This window comes from Castanea sativa, chromosome 8, assembly GCF_040712315.1.
Source record: "Castanea sativa cultivar Marrone di Chiusa Pesio chromosome 8, ASM4071231v1".
NCBI classification, from domain to species: Eukaryota; Viridiplantae; Streptophyta; class Magnoliopsida; order Fagales; family Fagaceae; genus Castanea; species Castanea sativa.
In genome coordinates, this window is record NC_134020.1 from 56,187,884 (window position 1) to 56,206,233 (window position 18,350).

The 18,350-nt window shown below is 34.0% G+C and overlaps 3 protein-coding genes across 4 annotated transcripts in view; 2 read left to right on the forward strand and 1 right to left on the reverse strand.

Moving 5' to 3' along the window:
- Positions 1 to 2,980: 2,980 nt before the first annotated feature.
- On the forward strand, positions 2,981 to 7,283 carry LOC142606930 (alpha-galactosidase 1-like). Its single transcript, XM_075778306.1, has 15 exons — positions 2,981 to 3,360; positions 4,494 to 4,552; positions 4,754 to 4,810; positions 4,924 to 4,958; positions 5,087 to 5,190; positions 5,310 to 5,385; positions 5,488 to 5,546; positions 5,676 to 5,741; positions 5,821 to 5,904; positions 5,995 to 6,059; positions 6,174 to 6,256; positions 6,367 to 6,457; positions 6,562 to 6,611; positions 6,707 to 6,847; positions 6,966 to 7,283. Exons 1-15 carry the CDS (start codon positions 3,194 to 3,196, stop codon positions 7,056 to 7,058), a joined length of 1,230 nt encoding a protein of 409 aa, XP_075634421.1. The 5' UTR covers positions 2,981 to 3,193; the 3' UTR covers positions 7,059 to 7,283.
- A 618-nt stretch (positions 7,284 to 7,901) lies between these two features.
- LOC142606931 (uncharacterized) lies at positions 7,902 to 11,310 on the forward strand. Of its 2 annotated transcripts, none has more exons than XR_012839200.1 (7): positions 7,902 to 8,351; positions 8,437 to 8,522; positions 9,576 to 9,654; positions 9,828 to 9,887; positions 10,642 to 10,763; positions 10,872 to 10,938; positions 11,079 to 11,310. XR_012839200.1 is itself a non-coding variant. In XM_075778308.1 (7 exons), the coding sequence occupies exons 1-7, from the start codon at positions 7,953 to 7,955 to the stop codon at positions 11,179 to 11,181; spliced, it is 921 nt and encodes a 306-aa protein (XP_075634423.1). In that variant the 5' UTR covers positions 7,902 to 7,952; the 3' UTR covers positions 11,182 to 11,310. The 2 variants fall into 2 exon arrangements, 1 of the variants encoding a protein (XP_075634423.1); XM_075778308.1 differs by having other exon boundaries at positions 10,867 to 10,938.
- A 2,040-nt stretch (positions 11,311 to 13,350) lies between these two features.
- LOC142606587 (uncharacterized) overlaps positions 13,351 to 18,350 on the reverse strand; it is a 31,007-nt gene continuing 26,007 nt past the window's right edge. The window contains exon 4 of the mRNA XM_075777896.1: positions 13,351 to 13,622. Within this exon, the coding sequence (XP_075634011.1) occupies positions 13,351 to 13,622 (272 nt within the window). The remainder of the gene's footprint in view (positions 13,623 to 18,350) is intronic.

The following is an 18,350-nucleotide window of genomic DNA, read 5'->3' on the forward strand; positions in this document are numbered from 1 at the left end:
TGGAAGGTTATTCTAAAAAAAAGAAAGAAAAAGAAATGGAAGGTGATAGTTCTCTACAATTGAAGACTTGAAGTTCAAATTTTTTTTTTTTTTAATTTTTAGAGAAAGAATTGAAGTTGAAATCTTGTCTTACTTTTTCGGGGTAATTCATACATGATCCTGGAGTAATGCTCCCTCTTCTTACATGAGGGATGAGTCCTATGGGCATGGGGCCCACCCCTTATGTGAGAGAAGGGAGCATTGCTCCTAGAGCACCTAAATTTTTTCCCTTTCTCAGTATGTACATAACACCACTAAGGCATGAGAGAATGCATAAACAGTTGAATCTAGACTCTACACGTGGAACAGCTGTGAGATAAAGGGAGAGCAGTTGATGGCTAAAAGACTTTGTCTTGGTCAATGCCAAAGGTGTGACTGCCTTGAGAAGGAAGTGAGATTTACACTTGACACAATATTCAAATATTACCAAAAAGGGACATAGTGACTTTCAAAGTTGAAGGCTATGAGGACATCCCTTATTGGTTGAATGCATGGTGAGTTACCTTGGAGACACGTGTACCAATCACAGTATTCCTGATGTCCCTCTTAATGACCAAGACTTGTCTCCCAAATAGTGGCAAGGCTACCTACCTACGTGTACCGGTGCTATGTTAGCGTCTCCCTTAGTCAATAGATAACTTCACAGTTGTAAAAAGATCTTGAGAGAGAGAGATTATAATAACTTGACACCTGTCCTTGTATTCAACCATGTTCCTTAGAGTATAAAAGGAACATGTAGCTGAACTTCTAGGGCAACAACCCAATTAGATATCTTAGAGATGAAAGTGGAGAGTTGGTAGGAAGTAAAAAACAACTCTATTATAAACTAACCATTTTTTGATACATAATAGAAGCTAAGCTGAGCAAGAATGTTGTGTTCTTACTCAAATCTTGGTTTTTTTTATCCCTTCTTTAAGATTTTTCACGTACATCTTGTATTGCTTTGATAGTTAGCTTCAACTTCATCTCTAAATGTGCGTCTTTTTTATGTCTTACCATCACTTTTTTTTTTTTTGGTTCAAAGTTATGTCAAAGTTGAGTCCAAATCTTCTGTCCCACTTTTCACTCTATACTTCACCAATAAAAACTTGTCACGTGTTCACCTAATTAATTAAATACTACTATTAATTAATAACAGTAGCATTAATAAGTCAATAATGATAGTATTTAATTAATTAGGTGAACACGTGACAAGTTTTTATTGGTAGAGTATAGAGTGGAGCAGGAAAAGTGAGACAGAAGATTTAAACTCGTCAAAATTTACATTTTATTGAGCTTTCTCATATAAATGTACTGTTAAATAACTTATTATCTTTCTTAAATAAGTTCAAGTCCAACTTTCACATACACGGAACCAATTTTTGCTCTACGATCAACATCAACCATCAATAAATTAAAGCAATTAATGGAAAGTCATGGACACATCACAACTTTTTCTTTTGTTTGAGAAAAGACACATCACAACTTATACAATAATTAATTAGAAAAAGTTCATATATATAACACATATATTTATGTGCTGACCTTTCTCCCCTCTAATACCGTCTTATTAAAGTTCGTATATAAGATGTGTACAACTACAAACATACTGTCTACCGCTTCATTTATGTTCTTTTGGTTTTTTTTTTTTTTGAGATAAATAAAAATAATTCATATTTTAAACTATGAACGCTACTTTAAAATATAAAGTATTTATAAAAAGAAATTGTAACACCTGCCAAGAATAAAGACCATGATATTGGTAGACGTGTCAAAAGAAAAAGGAAGACAAAAATTATATTGACTGTTCATTTCAGTCCAAGACGGTGGGCCTTATTTTCTTTTCTCCGCCATTAATTTTGATTCCTCTTTTCATTTTTTGGTCCTTAATAAAATTCAATAATTGAGGAGAGAAGCTTTCAACTTTAGACTTCTCTTATAGAAACATCTGGCTGGACAAGTGAAAAAATAGGCAGTGGAAAGTTATAATTGGTAAATGGCTCGCACTGGCACCAGATAGGTACGTAGAAAGTATTTATTTATTTTATTTTTTGGAGGTTGAAACTTGAAAGTAGGGGTGGCAATTCGTGTTCGCGTGTCGGGTTCGTGTCGTGTCAAGTCATGAGTATTCGACTACATAGGTCAACACTAACCCGACATGTTTATTAAACAGGTCAAGATTCCTCAACCCTAACACGACCCATTTATTAAACGGGTCAGTCGTGTCGACCTGTTTATCAGATTTTATCAAAATGAAAAATAAAAATTAATGAAAAAACAAACAAATAAATATTTTTAATATAAAATTCAGAACTAACGAGTAACTGCATCGCAAATAATCATTCAAAATTAAAGTATATTACAATATCACAAATAATCAATCACAATATGTCAAAGAAAATAAATCACAACAACTAATAAGTTTATATACCTAGAGTTTGAAGGGTATATTGGTAAAATATCATTTAATTAAACGGGTCAGACGGGTTAAACGGGTTCTATGTGTTCAACACTAACCCAACCCATTTATTAAACGGGTTAGCCGTGTCAACCCGAATATGACACAAACCCGTTAAGCCTCAACCCATAACCTGCTAATTTCGTGTCGTGTCGTGTCGGGTTCGCGGGTCGTGTCAAATTTTGCCACCCCTACTTGAAAGCAATTGATTAATTCACAAAATTGTCCTCATGTACTAAAAAAACAGGATTAGGACAAAAAAAAAATTGTATACTGATATTGAACAAATTAAATATTAAATTTCTAACTTTAGAATTAGAGATAATGAAAGGAAAAATTTGGAAACACGAGAAAAAGACAGCTCTCCAGTCTCCTGCCTCTAGAGGAGAAAGTATATGTTATTTCTGGAGAATCCACGTGGTGTTTCATGGTCCAATTACAGCATATACTTTCTCATAAATAGAGACATGCATACATGGATACTCTGAATTCTTATCTAATGTGAATTCTTATCTAATCAGGACACGAAAAGTGAGTAAATGGACATTGTCCTGTTCATCGTTTAAAATAAAATAAAAAAGACATTGTCCTTAATTATTAAACAAGTATTTTTATATTTCTATATATTATGTATATATAGGATCACCACTACTACTGGTTCCTATTGAGGATAGTGGGTGTGGGTGAGAGGGGACATCCACGACTACGACTGCGAAGATGGAGAGATCTATGGGTGCTTGTTTAGTTGTGGCGGTGTTGATGATGGTGATCAGTGGTAGTACTACTGTTTCTGCTGAGGGTAAGAATAGCAAATTCCAGTACTACAGCCAGAGACACAGGAGAAATCTGCTTGCCAATGGCCTTGGCTTGACTCCTCAAATGGGGTAATACTATACTGACTATTACTACTACTACCTCCTTGCACTTGCTTAGTCTCTCATTCTTCTTCGTTAAAGTCTTTCTTATCTATTTATTTATTTTAAAGTTTTTAAGTTTTAACTGCAACTACTATAGTTTTTGTTTGTCGGTGACTGTGAGTGATGAACGACCAGTTTGTGCTTGTCACGTGACAATCAACTGTTTGTATCAGATACTCAAAGAAAAGATCTTGCACTGTTTGTTTGATGTTTAGTTCAGGTTCAGTCAGGGTCCTCCTCATCTGGATTTCAGTACTGTTTAGCATTTTTAAAAGTAGCTTCTCTGTGGTAGGCACAGGCACCACACTACCACCCTCGTAATTCCAATGTGAACTTTAATTTTAATCCTATTATTATTATTTATTTATTGTCCTAATACTGTAGTTTGCTAAGGACAAATATTGGTCTTGCTTTATCAGTCTCTTAAAATCACATTTCATCATCTCTTTTTGCTGTAATCTCTCGTCTGTATATCTTAATTTATTTCTTTTTTTTTTTCCCCTTACTAATCCAGAAGATCATTAGAATGATCCTTATCTATATATTCTGTATTAATACGTGATCATTCTTCAAAGATTTCTAAATTAAAGATGGAAGTTATACACATCTGAATGGGAAATAATATCTTCTTATTGGTTGTTCAAGAAAATATAACAATGTCAATGAGAGAAATTATGCATTTTGTATCCTTAAAAAACTCTTCTTTTTTTTATTTTTTTTTTGGGAACTTTATTTCCTTTTAATACTCCTAGATTCAACTTTTCATTAATTCCTAATAATAAGATAAAATTGGTATAAAACAATAATAACATAGATTTTTGTAAGATTTTCGACTATACAATTTTATCAGATCTTATCTAATTGGTGACCGTTGAAAGAGTGCTTTGTAATTAATTCCAAGTTCATCTCTACTTATCTTTTTATAATCATATCCTCTTCACTTTTTTTAGTATATATTTATTGTTATTTTTGGATGAAAGCTTTTCACATTTGTTACTAGAACTACTTTTCCTATTGCCTAATAACACCATGAACTAAAAAAAAAATCCTAATAATATGGATGGGGAATTGTGGGATTGAGGTGTTTTCTACTTATGTAGGTGGAATAGTTGGAATCACTTCCAATGCAACATCGATGAGAAAGTCATCAAAGAAACTGGTAGGTTTACCACTCAAATGCAATATTCTCCTTCAAACGTTAACCAAGTGCGGTCTTTTTTATTTGTTTCAAATACCCTTAAATGAGGAACTTATATATATCAAAAAGTGCTGTCAAAGTTCACATAGCAAAATGGTAAACTGCATCTATTGAGGTGGGAGAGATCGACTTACAAGAGTCCTTGTTTTCTTGGTTTGACAGCTGATGCTCTGGTCTCCACTGGTCTTGCCAAGCTTGGATATATCTACGTTAATATAGGTATGTGGCAATAGATTTACGTAGTTTCTCTTTTATCGTAATTTTCTTTTCTTTTCTTTTAGCTAAGTGGGTACATGAAACTGAGCTGGAACTTCTATTTCTTACTTTCCCAGATGATTGCTGGGCTGAAATACATCGTGATGACAATGTATGGTTTCTTTTACAATTTTTGATAAGTTGGCTTCTCTTACAATTTTAGCGTTTTTGAAGTTTTTAAGAAGAATACAAACATTTGAACTTGTAGTTGCACTAAACATTTGATTTTTTACTTTTCAGGGTGAATTATTGCCTAGGAATTCAACATTTCCATCTGGCATTAAAGGTGTTGCAGATTACGTTCACAGCAAGGGCCTTAAGTTAGGAATCTACTCAGATTCAGGGTAACATGACTGTACTACACCCTAACACAACTTTATGCTACATGATAATTGTTCAATATCAATATTCCCTTGTTACTGAAACAACTAGGAAAACAAATGCTTTCACCTCCACTTTGCAGGTATTATACTTGTAGCAGAACTATGCCTGGTTCACTTGGTCACGAGGAGCGAGATGCCAAAACTTTTGCTTCATGGGTATGAAATTTAGTTTTTATTTTCTTTATGGTTTTTACTTTGTCCATTTTTGCTATTGACACTTGCAATACCAAATCATGCAATAATGAAATTTGTATGCAGGGTGTTGATTATTTGAAGTATGATAACTGTTACAATGATGGAACAAAGCCAACTGTTAGGTACATTAACCTCACAAGGAAATGGGGAAACATAGATTTTTTTTTTGTTATATTTTTTTTCGGCATATGTATGTGCAAACTTTGAGTAATGAGAGTAATAAATGATCTGTTTATTTCTTCTTCTGTTAGATACCCTGTAATGACTAGGGCACTAATGAAAGCAGGTCGTCCAATCTTTTTCTCACTTTGTGAATGGTAATCCTATATCTCTAACTTTTAAATCTATGTTGTGAAAGTCATTCCATTAATGATTTGTTTTTCTTTCGCTTAATAGGGGGGACTTGCACCCTGCTCTATGGGGTTCTAAGGTTGGAAATAGCTGGAGAACTACTAATGACATTGCTGATAATTGGACCAGGTAGATAAAGTTCATGTTTCTGTAAGTTAATAATTGATTATACAAATCCTGAGCCCAAAATCATTTTTTTTTTTTTTTGTTCTTCCAAAGTATGATCTCTAGAATAGATGCAAATGAAGTATATGCTGATTATGCTAGGCCCGGTGGTTGGAATGGTTAGTATTCTCCTACAATAGTTAAGTCACACTAACATAATTAAAAAAAAAAACTTTTTAGTCCACCTTTTTCTAAGAAATTTATTGGCATATTATCTGCTGGACTTTGTACAGATCCTGACATGCTTGAGGTGGGAAATGGAGGGATGACAAATGATGAATATGTAGCGCACTTTAGTTTATGGGCTATTTCCAAGGTATTTCAGGCTGTACTGTGTGGAATTTGATGCTCTGATTTGTCTGAACGCATATTTTTGGGGTTTTGCTTTTGGCTTTCTGTTTGCTTAAACATAAAATGGTATTGTAGGCTCCCCTCATCCTTGGTTGCGATGTGAGGAACATGACAAAAGAGACATTTGATATCATTTCCAATAAAGAGGTTATTGCAGTTAATCAAGGTAAGTGCATCAATTTTGTAACTGATGGTGTATTTTTCCTCCCATCTTGTGAACTACTCTGTAGCAATGGTTCTGAAAATTGACTTGATCATCATCTATAACAGATCGACTTGGTGTACAAGGTAAAAAGGTTAGGATGGAAGGTGATATTGAGGTAAAGTTTGCCTAAATTATCTTATGATGTGTGTATTGTGTACTTTGTCTCACTTCATAGGAGCAAAACATGACTTTTATGTTAAATTGCAACAGAATTGGGCGGGGCCTCTTTCGGGTTATAGGTTTGCTCTAGTTCTGCTCAACCTAGGCCCTGTGCGTCGTTCAATTACAAGCCTTTGGGAAGACATTGGAATCCCTGAAAACAGTGTTGTTGTAGCAAGAGATGTTTGGGAGGTATTTTTGATTAAGCTTTCATTTCTCATGCCTTTTAAGGCCATGGGCATTTCAGTTCCACGTTTGTATTTATGAGATACCATGTAATATATTTGTGCTGTGCATGCGTCTCTTGCAGCACAAGACACTGAAGGCACGATTCGTTGGAAACTTGACAGCCACCGTGCCATCTCACGGATGCAAAATGTTTGTGTTGAAGCCAATTGCTTGAGGTCACACTTGGCATTGCTCTCTTCTACATGTTCTTCCTGTTAATTCCAAGCTACCTGATGCTGTAGTGTGAGAGAGTATTGAGATTTTACTAGTGTCTCTTTTCTACGGGTTCATGTAATGAAAATTTTATTGGAATAAAGAAGGAAAAATTGGAGGAAGCAAAAGTTTCGTCCTCTGTTAAAAAAATGAGCAATGAGTAGTAGTGTAGTAACCTTTATCCCCCCACAAGGCCGTTTCTTGTTCTGTTCGGCATTATCTAGAAGAAAAAAAACATTATGTTAATTAAGACAACATTAAGTAAATAAATTATTAACCAAAAAAAAAAAAAAAAGAAAGAAAAAGAAAAAGAAAAAGGATTCACCTGCAATGCAATGTAAAAGTGCTATAAATATAATACTGGTCTACAAACTAGATTGCCTTGTTCGAGTTGAGTGGTGCAGTTGGAGAAGGTGATAATTGTTAATGGTGATGCATGGATAAATTTCCGAAGAATATAAAACGAAGAAGATAAGGATGCTAGATTATCCAAAAGAATAAACAATTAAAATAAAAAAAATTGGGAACAAATTGAAGTTAAAAATAAAAAAATAAAAAAAAAGCCTGGAGGCCAGGTTGTACTCCTCACAAGTTTTAAATTAAAAAAAAAAAAAAAATTTAAAAGTATATTAGTACATATTAAAAATGTGCAAAAATTGAGCTGGGCTTGGCAAGAGTGCCCATTACTCGAGCAGTAAGTAATAGTTATGGTTGCTGACTTGCTGCCGTTAAAAAAAAAAAAAAAAAAATAAAAACCCAAAAAAAGGAGCGTGTAAATATAAATGAAAAGCGATGATATGATGTATATATTATATATTGAGAGAGAGAGCAGCAGAGCTGTGTAAAATTGAAAGTGATGTTGTGCTCAATTTATTATCATCCATGCCCAGAACTATCAGTCTGCCCTCCCCCTCCCTCTGTGTATATCAATAAGAAGAAGCAAATATCTTTGTTTCCGATATCTTCTTCTTCTTCTTCTTGGGTTTCCAATAATGAGTCTGGGGGAACCGCAAGTACAAGTAAAAACAGTAGTAGTAGTAGTAGTAGTAGAAGAGAAATTGAAGTAACGACAGGAAGCAGCGCTCGAGGGCGCAGATTGCTGAAGATTCGAGAAGAGAAGAGGAAGCGCCAACTTGACAACCTTCACAACTATCCTGCCTGGGCCAAAGTTCTTGAAGATGCTTGCAAACATGACCATGAGCTCCGTGCCATTCTCTCTGATTCCATCGGCAACCCGGACCTCATGCGCAAACGGGTCCAGATCTCTCTCTCTCTCTCTCTTTCTCCAATTCCTTCGTGCGTGTAGACTATCTAATTTGTGTGGTGTACATATGTTACAGGTTGAAGAGAGAGTTCGGAAGAAGGGTCAAGACTTTCACAAATCAAAAACGGGTTCCATCCTTGCCTTCAAAGTCAGCTTTAGAGAGTAATCTGCTTAAATTGAACTCTACTTGTTTTCTCCACACTCCTTTCCTTTGTCTTTGTATGTATCTCTTTACTATGTTTATCAAAACCTGGATGCTGTTATGTTGAAGTAAGTTATTAAATTTAGAATTCCTATGTTTCTCAACAAAATTTTGATTTCCTATATTTTTTCAAGTACAAAACATCCCTTCCACAAGCAAGGACTTATCCATCAATTGGCAAGTTGTTGGGACTGTTGGAAAACATGATTATAAATTGAAAGATATATGCCCTCCTTCATTGGTTGGTTCTGTCAGTTTGTTGGCTTTTTTTTCACCCCATCTCTCTCTCAATTGAGCTTTGTTTCTTCTTTGAAAGATGCCTCACACATTGTGTTCCATTTCTTTTCTATAAATTTTAATTCTTGTCAAAATAAATTTCTAGTTAAATCAGAAGCTTTCAAGTATTAATAGGGAAGTAAATTATTGGAAATGTCCAGCTGGGACACACCTGTAGATCCCTATAAGTTGTTTACATTTCCACCATCTAGACATTAAGCGATAGTTTATCTTCTTTGCATGTATGCTTCATGTCTGCAATTTTTCAGTACATGAGGCAGGCGTAGGCATTTCTTTCTTGCGTATGTTAACTAGTAAGTAATGATCCAAATCAGTACCAGGCTTGATGTTGTAGATGACTATATGATCTTATCTTGCTGAATGCTTCAATACCCATGTTAATATTGTTTCACATTTTCACTGGTTTCTTGTTTGTCAACAATACTATCTTGAAAATTTTGGATGACTTAAATTTATCTGTTCTTCCTGAGCATATTCTACTTTCTTTTAAGAGTTATCGTGACTAGGGAACCATTCCTTAGACAATCAAGACCTGCGTTATTACGGGAATATCATTCAGTGAACCGATAAGCATATATGATATTTTATACTTCATTACTTTCCCTGGATCATTGTTGGGTATAGAAAACAAATGATGTTTGTGTGGTACCTTATATAATTTGTTTTTCCCCATTAGTACTTTCTTTGTTTCTAACCTTCTTTTTGTTTTTTGACAGCTTCAATCCTCTTGATTCTTACATTTGGTTTGAATTGTATGGAGCACCATCTGATCGGGATGTTGACCTTATTGGTGGTGTAAGTATATCATGTGATAACATCTCACTGAGTTCCTTCCATTGCCACTAGTTTTTATACAAATTATGTCAAAAATTTAGATGATAAAAAGATGACATCATCTGTTTGTTTCTTCATCTTCATAGCAATACTTTTACAAAGTTTACAATTAATTTATTAAGGAATTTATGCAGGTAATTCAGTCATGGTATGTTCTGGGGCGCTTGGGAGCTTTTAATTCTGCTAATCTACAGGTTCAACCATTGTTCTTTGCATGTCATTTCCTTTTACTTTAACTTACTATTTTCTCACTATGTAATTTTTATCTTTAGTGTGCTTGTGTGGTCTGATAATCAGATGTTGCCAAGTCTTTATTCTTAATGACGTTTTTATTTCTATAATATATATATATATATATATATATATATATATATATATATATATTTGTTTCATATGCATATAGGTGCTTGTAATGATAAGTTTTATCCTCTCATTCCAAATAAATGCTCTCCTAGTTTACATCCTTTTTTGATATCAAGCAAATTTTATTGAAACACAAGCTGGAAACCCGCAACAAATACAGAATCCACTCAAGTCAAAAGGCTTAAAAATACAACCTCAAGCCCCAAGCAGAGGCTAACAACAGATAGCAACGTCAAAACATTAGCACAATACACCTAATAAATAGTTCACATCCTTGACACTGTTCTGTAATTCTACGGCCTAGATAATAATAGGTTTTATTATCAGTGAAACTTTTATGAAGATTTTAATTGAGTAATTAATCTATTACTTTGCCTAATGTAAGAAAGTTTTGCCCTTGTGTTATCCTTGCCTTTTACATGATAGTATTGCAACTTTTTTGCCTCCTCATTAGCTCACCCTTGCCTTTTAAACGATTGTAATGCAACTTTTGTGCCTCATTAGCTCATCATTATCTAAATATCTTAGTTTTAGCCATTGCTTTGTTAAGAAAGATTGAAACATGTAGTGTCAAATTGATGACAGCTGGCTAATTCATCGATGGAGTACAATCCCCTTTATGATGCAAATAAGGGTTTCAATGTGATGCCATCTTCATTTCATGATATCAGTGATGTTGAGTTTCAAGATAACTGGGGTCGTTTTTGGTATGAGTTCCACAACTTCATTATTTTTCTTTTCAGTATCATATAGCATATTTGTTTTGGTACTTGTCCGTGAAAGTGATCTAATCAGATATGTGTATAACAGGGTAGACCTTGGAACTTCTGATTATTTTGCCATTGATGTACTCCTCAACTGCTTGACAGTCTTAAGTTCAGAGTAAGTCACAACGACCAAAAGGAAACATTAGAAAAGAATGTGATCTATTTTTGGATTGGATGGGTGTTTCTTCTTTGACTATACTTGTACCATCCACATTCACTTGTCAACTGCTGACTAGGTTTTTTTTCTTCATGCAGTTATTTAGGCATTCAACAGATAGTTTTTGGCAGTCGATGCATGGGTGACTGGGAAGAGGGGATGACAAACCCTGATTTTGGATACAAGTACTTCAAGATTTAAAATTAATTTGGAATACTATATCTCATGTATAATATTGCATGACATTGTATGCTTCATGTATTTTGACATTGTATGTACAGTGCATTTATTTTGAAAATTATTTGCAAGTTCTGTTGCTATTTGAGTCGAGTGATTTATGTGTCAAGCAGTATTTGTGATTAGCAGTTTCAAGCAGCATACTATACCTCCAGTTAAGTGGCCCCCTAGAATTATCTTCTCTTGGTTAAATCCTTTGGGTTTAACTACCCTAATTAGGTCTCAGCTTGCATAGGGATTTAGTTTTTTTAAGATATCTAACATGTGAATGATTATATATATATATATATATCTGATCAGGCAGGATAAGGATATGGTCCTAGGGATTTAGTTTTTCCAATGGGGTTGGAATTGGAATGCCCAGCGGATGCGGTCTGATGGAGATTTAAACTTGAGAGGGACGACATAGGGAGGGGGATAAAACTTTCCGCTCTCACACCAGCCCAGTAATTCCATTTGAGTGCAAGTCCATCAAAGGAGAAAATCAGGTATTTTAAGCCAAGAAACCACACAAAATAATGCTGGGCCAACATAACTTAACTATTCACGAAAGACCAGATGACACTACTGCACACTCTTAGTGCGATGGTCATTTCACAAATATAAGTGCTTGTAGGGTGTGAGGGGTAAGGGCCGGGATTCAAGTCTCTAGGAGAGAGCTTCACACACATATACACTTAGATTAAGTTAGAGTAGAATTCTATCTTGTAAAAAAAAAAAAAAAAAAACAGATGTAAAAAATACAAGGTAAATTTGACTTATTTCTGGACTTTGTACGAGTCCTCACCTATTCAATACCAAACACAATTATGGGGGATATATACTTTATTTTTTTTTTGGTTGTGTGGCTTTATTTCACAGATGAGCCATAAAAGAAGAGGCAAGCAAGAAAGCTAATTTGTATATTTTTAGTAATTCAGTAGGTCATGTTTTTAAAATCTTAAGCACAAATACATATATATAAAATGCTTGTCATTTATACAATTATTTTGCTGCTGTTAGCTATGTTCTGCTATAGAATTCTTCGAATTCTAATAAGCTATTCAGTTAATCGAGGTCAAGGCGAGGTCTTGTTGCTGATTCCAAGCCTTGTTTCATTTCCTGTAGCCATTTTGCAATCAAATGGAGCAGTCCATCATCATATCGCTTGGGTTAGGTGATGCATGTTCATACTAATCCTTTAGCAAGTCACGAATCTTCGCCTTAATATAGATATTTATATGGTTCATTTGGATGGAAGTATTTTCTAGCAGGGTATGATGAAATGATTTGCCATTTCTTATCAAAAAAATAAATGATTTGAACAAACTATGAAATAGCAAATTATTTTAGTTTTTCTATTAATGAAATCTATGGCTAAATGAGTTTTATTAATACATTAAAGGATAAAAGAATCCACCACAATGTTATAAATAGTAAAAGAAAATCCACCAAAAGAAAGAAGAAACTTAAAGAGAGAGAGAGAGAGAACAATCACCTTTTTGTTGCGGCCCGAACATAAAAAGAATAAAATAAAGATGGAAAGAAAGATGGGGGAGAATAGGAGTTGAAAAAAGGAAGAGAAGAAAGAGTAATAGTGAGGAGACCAACGAATGGGACTTGGGAGAACGAGTAAAAAAAAAGGTAAGAAATGATTAGAGAAAGAGTAATGATGAGGTGGGTAATGAGACAAGACCTTATCACCTGCAATTTTTTAAACTACAATTTCTACAATATGTACACAAGGTCTAAAATAAATTTGACAACTAATTAAAAATACATCAATTCCAATTCAACAATATGATGTGTCAAACTTACTAGTCATATGATAAAATATTTTGTTCTCGCATGAGATTCATGCTTTTGTAAGTACTGTGTGTATGAATTAAAAGATTAATTGTAAGAGGTTATTTCAAATCCATAACATCACGAATGCATTGGTTTCAGTAAAATATCCCAAGTTTAACCATCATATGTTGAATTTATATCAAGTAATTTATACTAACAATTCTTCAAATCCATTAATACAAAATCCTCGAATTCAAACACAACCTTTAGTCTATCCATTTATACTTCCGGGCCATAACCAAGGTTTAAGTTACTCTAATGGTGACTTCAAATGGGCAAAGAAGAGCTAGCTGCTAATGAACATTATTATGAATGAGAGATGCAGAAGTTGAAGTCATTGTGCTTGAACCCAAGCCGCTTTAACCAGGAATGTGCAGCATTTTGATAAGTGATGATCTTCTCCTTATGACCACCCGGTGTCTCAGGATTCATCCAAAGTTCTCCGTACATTTTATAAGTCGTCATTGCAAATGGTGATAGGGAAACTTTTCCTCCTGATGTTCCACCTTCACATTTCTTTCCCAAAGAGTCAGTGCATCGAATATCATCATCCTCCTTTGGCACGCTACTTGGCAGATCTAATCACCAACAGAAGTATTAGCTTGGTATGAAAGTATAATCTCAGTTATATAGATATCTTTTCATATCAACCAACTCTTTGGCATATGCATAATTTTCTAGTAGACTAATTATATGTTAGGTATGTTACAAATTTTAATATTGATTTATTATAAATTTTATATGGTTATGCCATATATCACTTGTGATAATAATCACCCCCAGTTGCACACCTTCATGTGTGCAAATTCATGGGGTGAAGAAGTGTGATACATGTGGTATGATACTAATCAAACAACTACACCAATTTGTTACACTTTTGAGTATAATTTGTAAAAGTCCTTAAAAACATTTTATAGCACAGTAGTAGTAAACCATAGATTTCTCTTTGATGATAACAGGAACAAGAGTACTCTAATATTCAAGGTAGCTAAGAATCCTTAAGCCAAGCACTGCATTGATGAGACCCTAGAGAATTCAATTCTAATTTGGATCTAATTCAGACTCTAGAAAATTCAATACAATTGATAAAATGCCTAGTTTAAAAGGGAAAATATACAAGTGATTCCTTCTAGTGAATTTAAGACCAAACGTTTCCAAAAAAAAAAAACAAGGGGTCCAAAAAAAAAAAAGAAGCTCAAATGATAATGAATGATACACAAAGAATGATACACCCGTGCCTTATCATTCATCAAGTAACTTAAACCAATTTGTAACTCCCCTCTATGATGTTCAAATAAGGATAATGACTTCATAACTTTAATTAAGGTCACTCCACAATAAGAAGAATGTCAACAAGAATAACTATTTTCTTTATATAGAAAATCATAATAACGACTCATAAGTGATGCTATTGTGGTGAGAAGATTGATATTGCACATTCTCCATCACAAAAATTCACATCACATATTAGTTATGCCAAGCTAAACAAAAAACTCTTTGGATTTAAATCTTGCTAGCTGAAATTTATTCTTCATGGCATTTCCTATAATTAAAGCAGAAAGATCAAAGCATCGATTATTTGGGATGATGTCTCAATCTATTTATTAGGGCAAGATGTATTGGTTCTTAAAGCTTAAATTAATTTAGATTTGTAGATATAAAGATGATTTTTACTTGTTAAGAAATATACATTTACATATATAAACTATAAAGTAATTAACTTAAAGGAATTGAAACATTGGACATAATACATAATAAAACTTTCATTTTATTAACTCATTGTCATCGATTGGTGTTTTGATTGCAGGATTTTGTCTGTGTGTGGGTGGGCGTGTATGTATGTAAGTTACTATTTATTTTTTGAATGCCCTTTTTCTAAAAGGGCCTGGGAAGATGTTTTAAGAAGACTTCTCGTGCGTAGACTTGTTGGTGATTGGAATTCTAAATTTGATTGGACTTTGAGGAAGTTAAATGCCAATAGCTTTTAAAACACTCTTTGCAAGTTAGCATGGATTGCTTTCATTTACCATATTGAAAAGGATTCTTTTAAAGAGAATTAGATTGAAGAATGTGTTGTAGTTTGAGAAAGAAGTATGAAATAAATAAATAAATAAAGAATAGGAGGGAAAAGAGAAGACTAGGTGTATTGTGGTAGAAAAAAAAAATGCTTCTAGGTCATATCTCAAACTTGTACATCTACTATTAAAGGTTCACAAAGACCGTTACGTTTGTACAATACCAAGAGTAAGTGATGCATAACCAAAACAATTATTTGGATGGGTGAAAAATGAGAGAATAAAAAATTAGGGAAGGAAAAGGGAGATGAAAGTTGATTTTCCATTGTTTGGTTAGAGTGAAAGGGAATAGAAAAGAACATTGGGTGGAAGGAGTTTTCTTCCGGAGTCTATCTTTTTTCTATTTCCAAATTGGGAAGAATGAGTAAAGTTGTACTTGGTATAACACCACTTTATATAAAGCCCATTATTAAATAATACTTTTATTGAGCACTGGCCACAACTTGCAACCTTAACCACTTATGGAAAAAATTGTGAAAATTTTTTGTTGCATACTTGACTTATCATGATCGTATATATGCATGGGGGAGAAGCATATACGATTTTGTTTTTATTTGGTGTTGAGTAGGCGGATATTGTTATGTGTTGGCTAGTTCTGTGTCAAATATTTAATTGTAATTATATTAATTTCTATGTATACTTTTTCAATTTGAGTTATAATCAATTGAGTAATCAAAGAAGAAAAGTTGAAAGAAGTTGCATTTGAGAAGACCACGATCAAGCGAGTATTGAAGTGTCAAGCGAGAGTATTAAAATAGACTTATGGCCTGTTTGGGAGTTTAGAGAGGGAGGAGAGTAGAGGGGAGTAGAGGGGAGGAGAGTAGTGGGGAGGAGAGTAGAGGAGAATGATTACCCTCCACCTTGTTTGGATGTTTTTATAATTAGTAAGGGGGAAGGGAGTAATTAGCTCTTCCCCTTGTTTTTAACATTGTAATTTTATAAATATAATAAGGGTAAATTAGGTAATTTACTTTATAAATAATTTTATGTGCTCTACTCTCCCTCCAAATCTCTCCAATTTGGGAGAATTAAAAATGAGGGGGTTGGAGGTAGTTGAAACCCCTCCAAACCCCTCCAAATCCCTCCCCCTCCTTCCTTAAAAAACTCCCAAACAAGGTAATTGAATTACTCCCCTTCCCTCTACTCTACTCCCCCTCCTTTTTTAAACATCCAAACATGCCATTAAAGAGAAACTCACTTGACATTCGCCCATCTCCTCAGTCGAGTGGGATTTCTCAAAAGTCGTCATATCATATTTTCCAAATCTTAGAGTAGCTATCTAACCCTTGATTTATATACTCTTTATAAGAAATAAATAAAACCCTAATGAAAATAGATCTAAGGGAGAGGCTTACTATAATTTAGAGAGAGAAACCTTGTATTCTCTTATACCTTCACCCTTTCTCATCGAATATTCTTGAGAAGAGATCAAGAGAACTTCACCAAAAGATTAAGCTTTGAGTGTTTTGGATTGCTAAAAATCACAGAGACCTTCTATAACCTTCAAGTGGTTAAAATGTTCAAGTAATCGGACTTGCAGTCAACATGTAGACAACATTTAGCAAAAGTTTGAAGCTCGAGTACATGTACATTGCATAACTAAAAGTTTTGTAAGTCGTTATGTACCATAACTATCCTTATAGTGATTTTTTTGGTACTAGGTTAGACCCCGAGAGTTTTCATCTTTGACAGATAGTGCCAGTGTAGTGATGGTTTTTGGGTGGATGGAGTAACAATTAGGTAACTTTAAGCAATGTTTTGGTTGAATGGGTGGCATGGATGGTGTTTTTGGGGCTTTTTTTTTTTTTTTTTGAGGTTAGGTGCCTATAAAGCGACTACGTTGTTTCAGTTTGTATGGCAAGAATATTTGATAATTTTGAAATGTTTGGATACATGAAGGAAAATTGGAAAGAAAGTAAAAAATAAAAAAATAAAAAAAGGAAGTGGAAAGAAAGAGAAAGGAAAAGGATTCTAGGTTTCTTTTAATGTGTTTGGATGATGGTAGGAAAGGAAAGGGAAAAAGGAAATATTATTATTTTTAAATTATTTTTGTATCAAAAAATAATGACAAAATATCAAGACTATGATTTTACTCTTAAAACAGTTTAAAATAATATTAAAATATTTTATTTAAGTAAATTATGGTCATAAAAATAATTTAATCAATTATACTATAAATTCTCTTCTAATTCTACCTAATCGAAGGTAAGCAAATACCATTATCATGACTTTCCATTCTCTCTACTTTTTCTATTTAACTAAAGAAAAGATTCACATTACTTTCCTTTTATTGATTTCCCTTTTCTCCACTTTTCTTTCAATCAACAATGTGTTAATGTTTAAAAAAAAAAATCAGTATGACAACTGATATTGGTTAAGGAGATATAGGGTTATGGTAGTTGATTATTAAGATTTAGATGTAGTGGTTTAGGAACAGGTTGTTCGTTGTAAGGACTCAAAAAATAAAGGCTTAGGCTCACTTAAATTAGTGGTACCTTGTCCCTCAATTTAAGTCCAAGCAATAGAATTTTTAAGAAAGTGAGTAACTGACTCAAGTGCAATGCTAGGATATGTCCAAGTCTAAGGATGAAGAGTCCAAAGTAACAAATAAACACAATTTATACAACAATTTGAGGAAAATATCCGCCTCGGGTAGATTCAAGGATCAATCTCATGTATATATGTCTAGTTCAAGTGCTACACCAGGCAATTCACTATTCTTTTTCCTATTCTATTAGTCCTTAGAAATTGTTCATCCCCCTTTTTCTGGTGGGTTCCCTTCCTTTTATAGCATTTTTCCATGCATCTCAGCCCTCCACCTGTACGTCCCCAGGCATTTCTTAGGATACTTGTCCCATCAAAACTCTGCTGAAGGTGGTAAAAGGAGCTGTTAGCTATGAAGTTATTGTTCAGAAGTTATTTCCACATTAATGCAGCTGATAAGGTTGGTAGAGGGCATTGAATGCAGAGGTAGGAGGTATATCCTTTAGGAAATCTCCTCCCACCATCCTTGTCCTCGTTGCCATCTCTTCTCCTCTCCTTGGGCCTTTAAGGGACATCCGTTATCTTGCTTCTCTTACTCTCCTCAGGTAGGTGGAGTTCTCAGAACCACACATTCGTAATTAAAAGAGTCAATTTTGTACAAGAAGCCATTTAGGTTTGGTCAAAGAAACGAAATATTTCGGTACTGATTGATACCAGTGTACCGTTTCAAGATTATCGCTATTTATA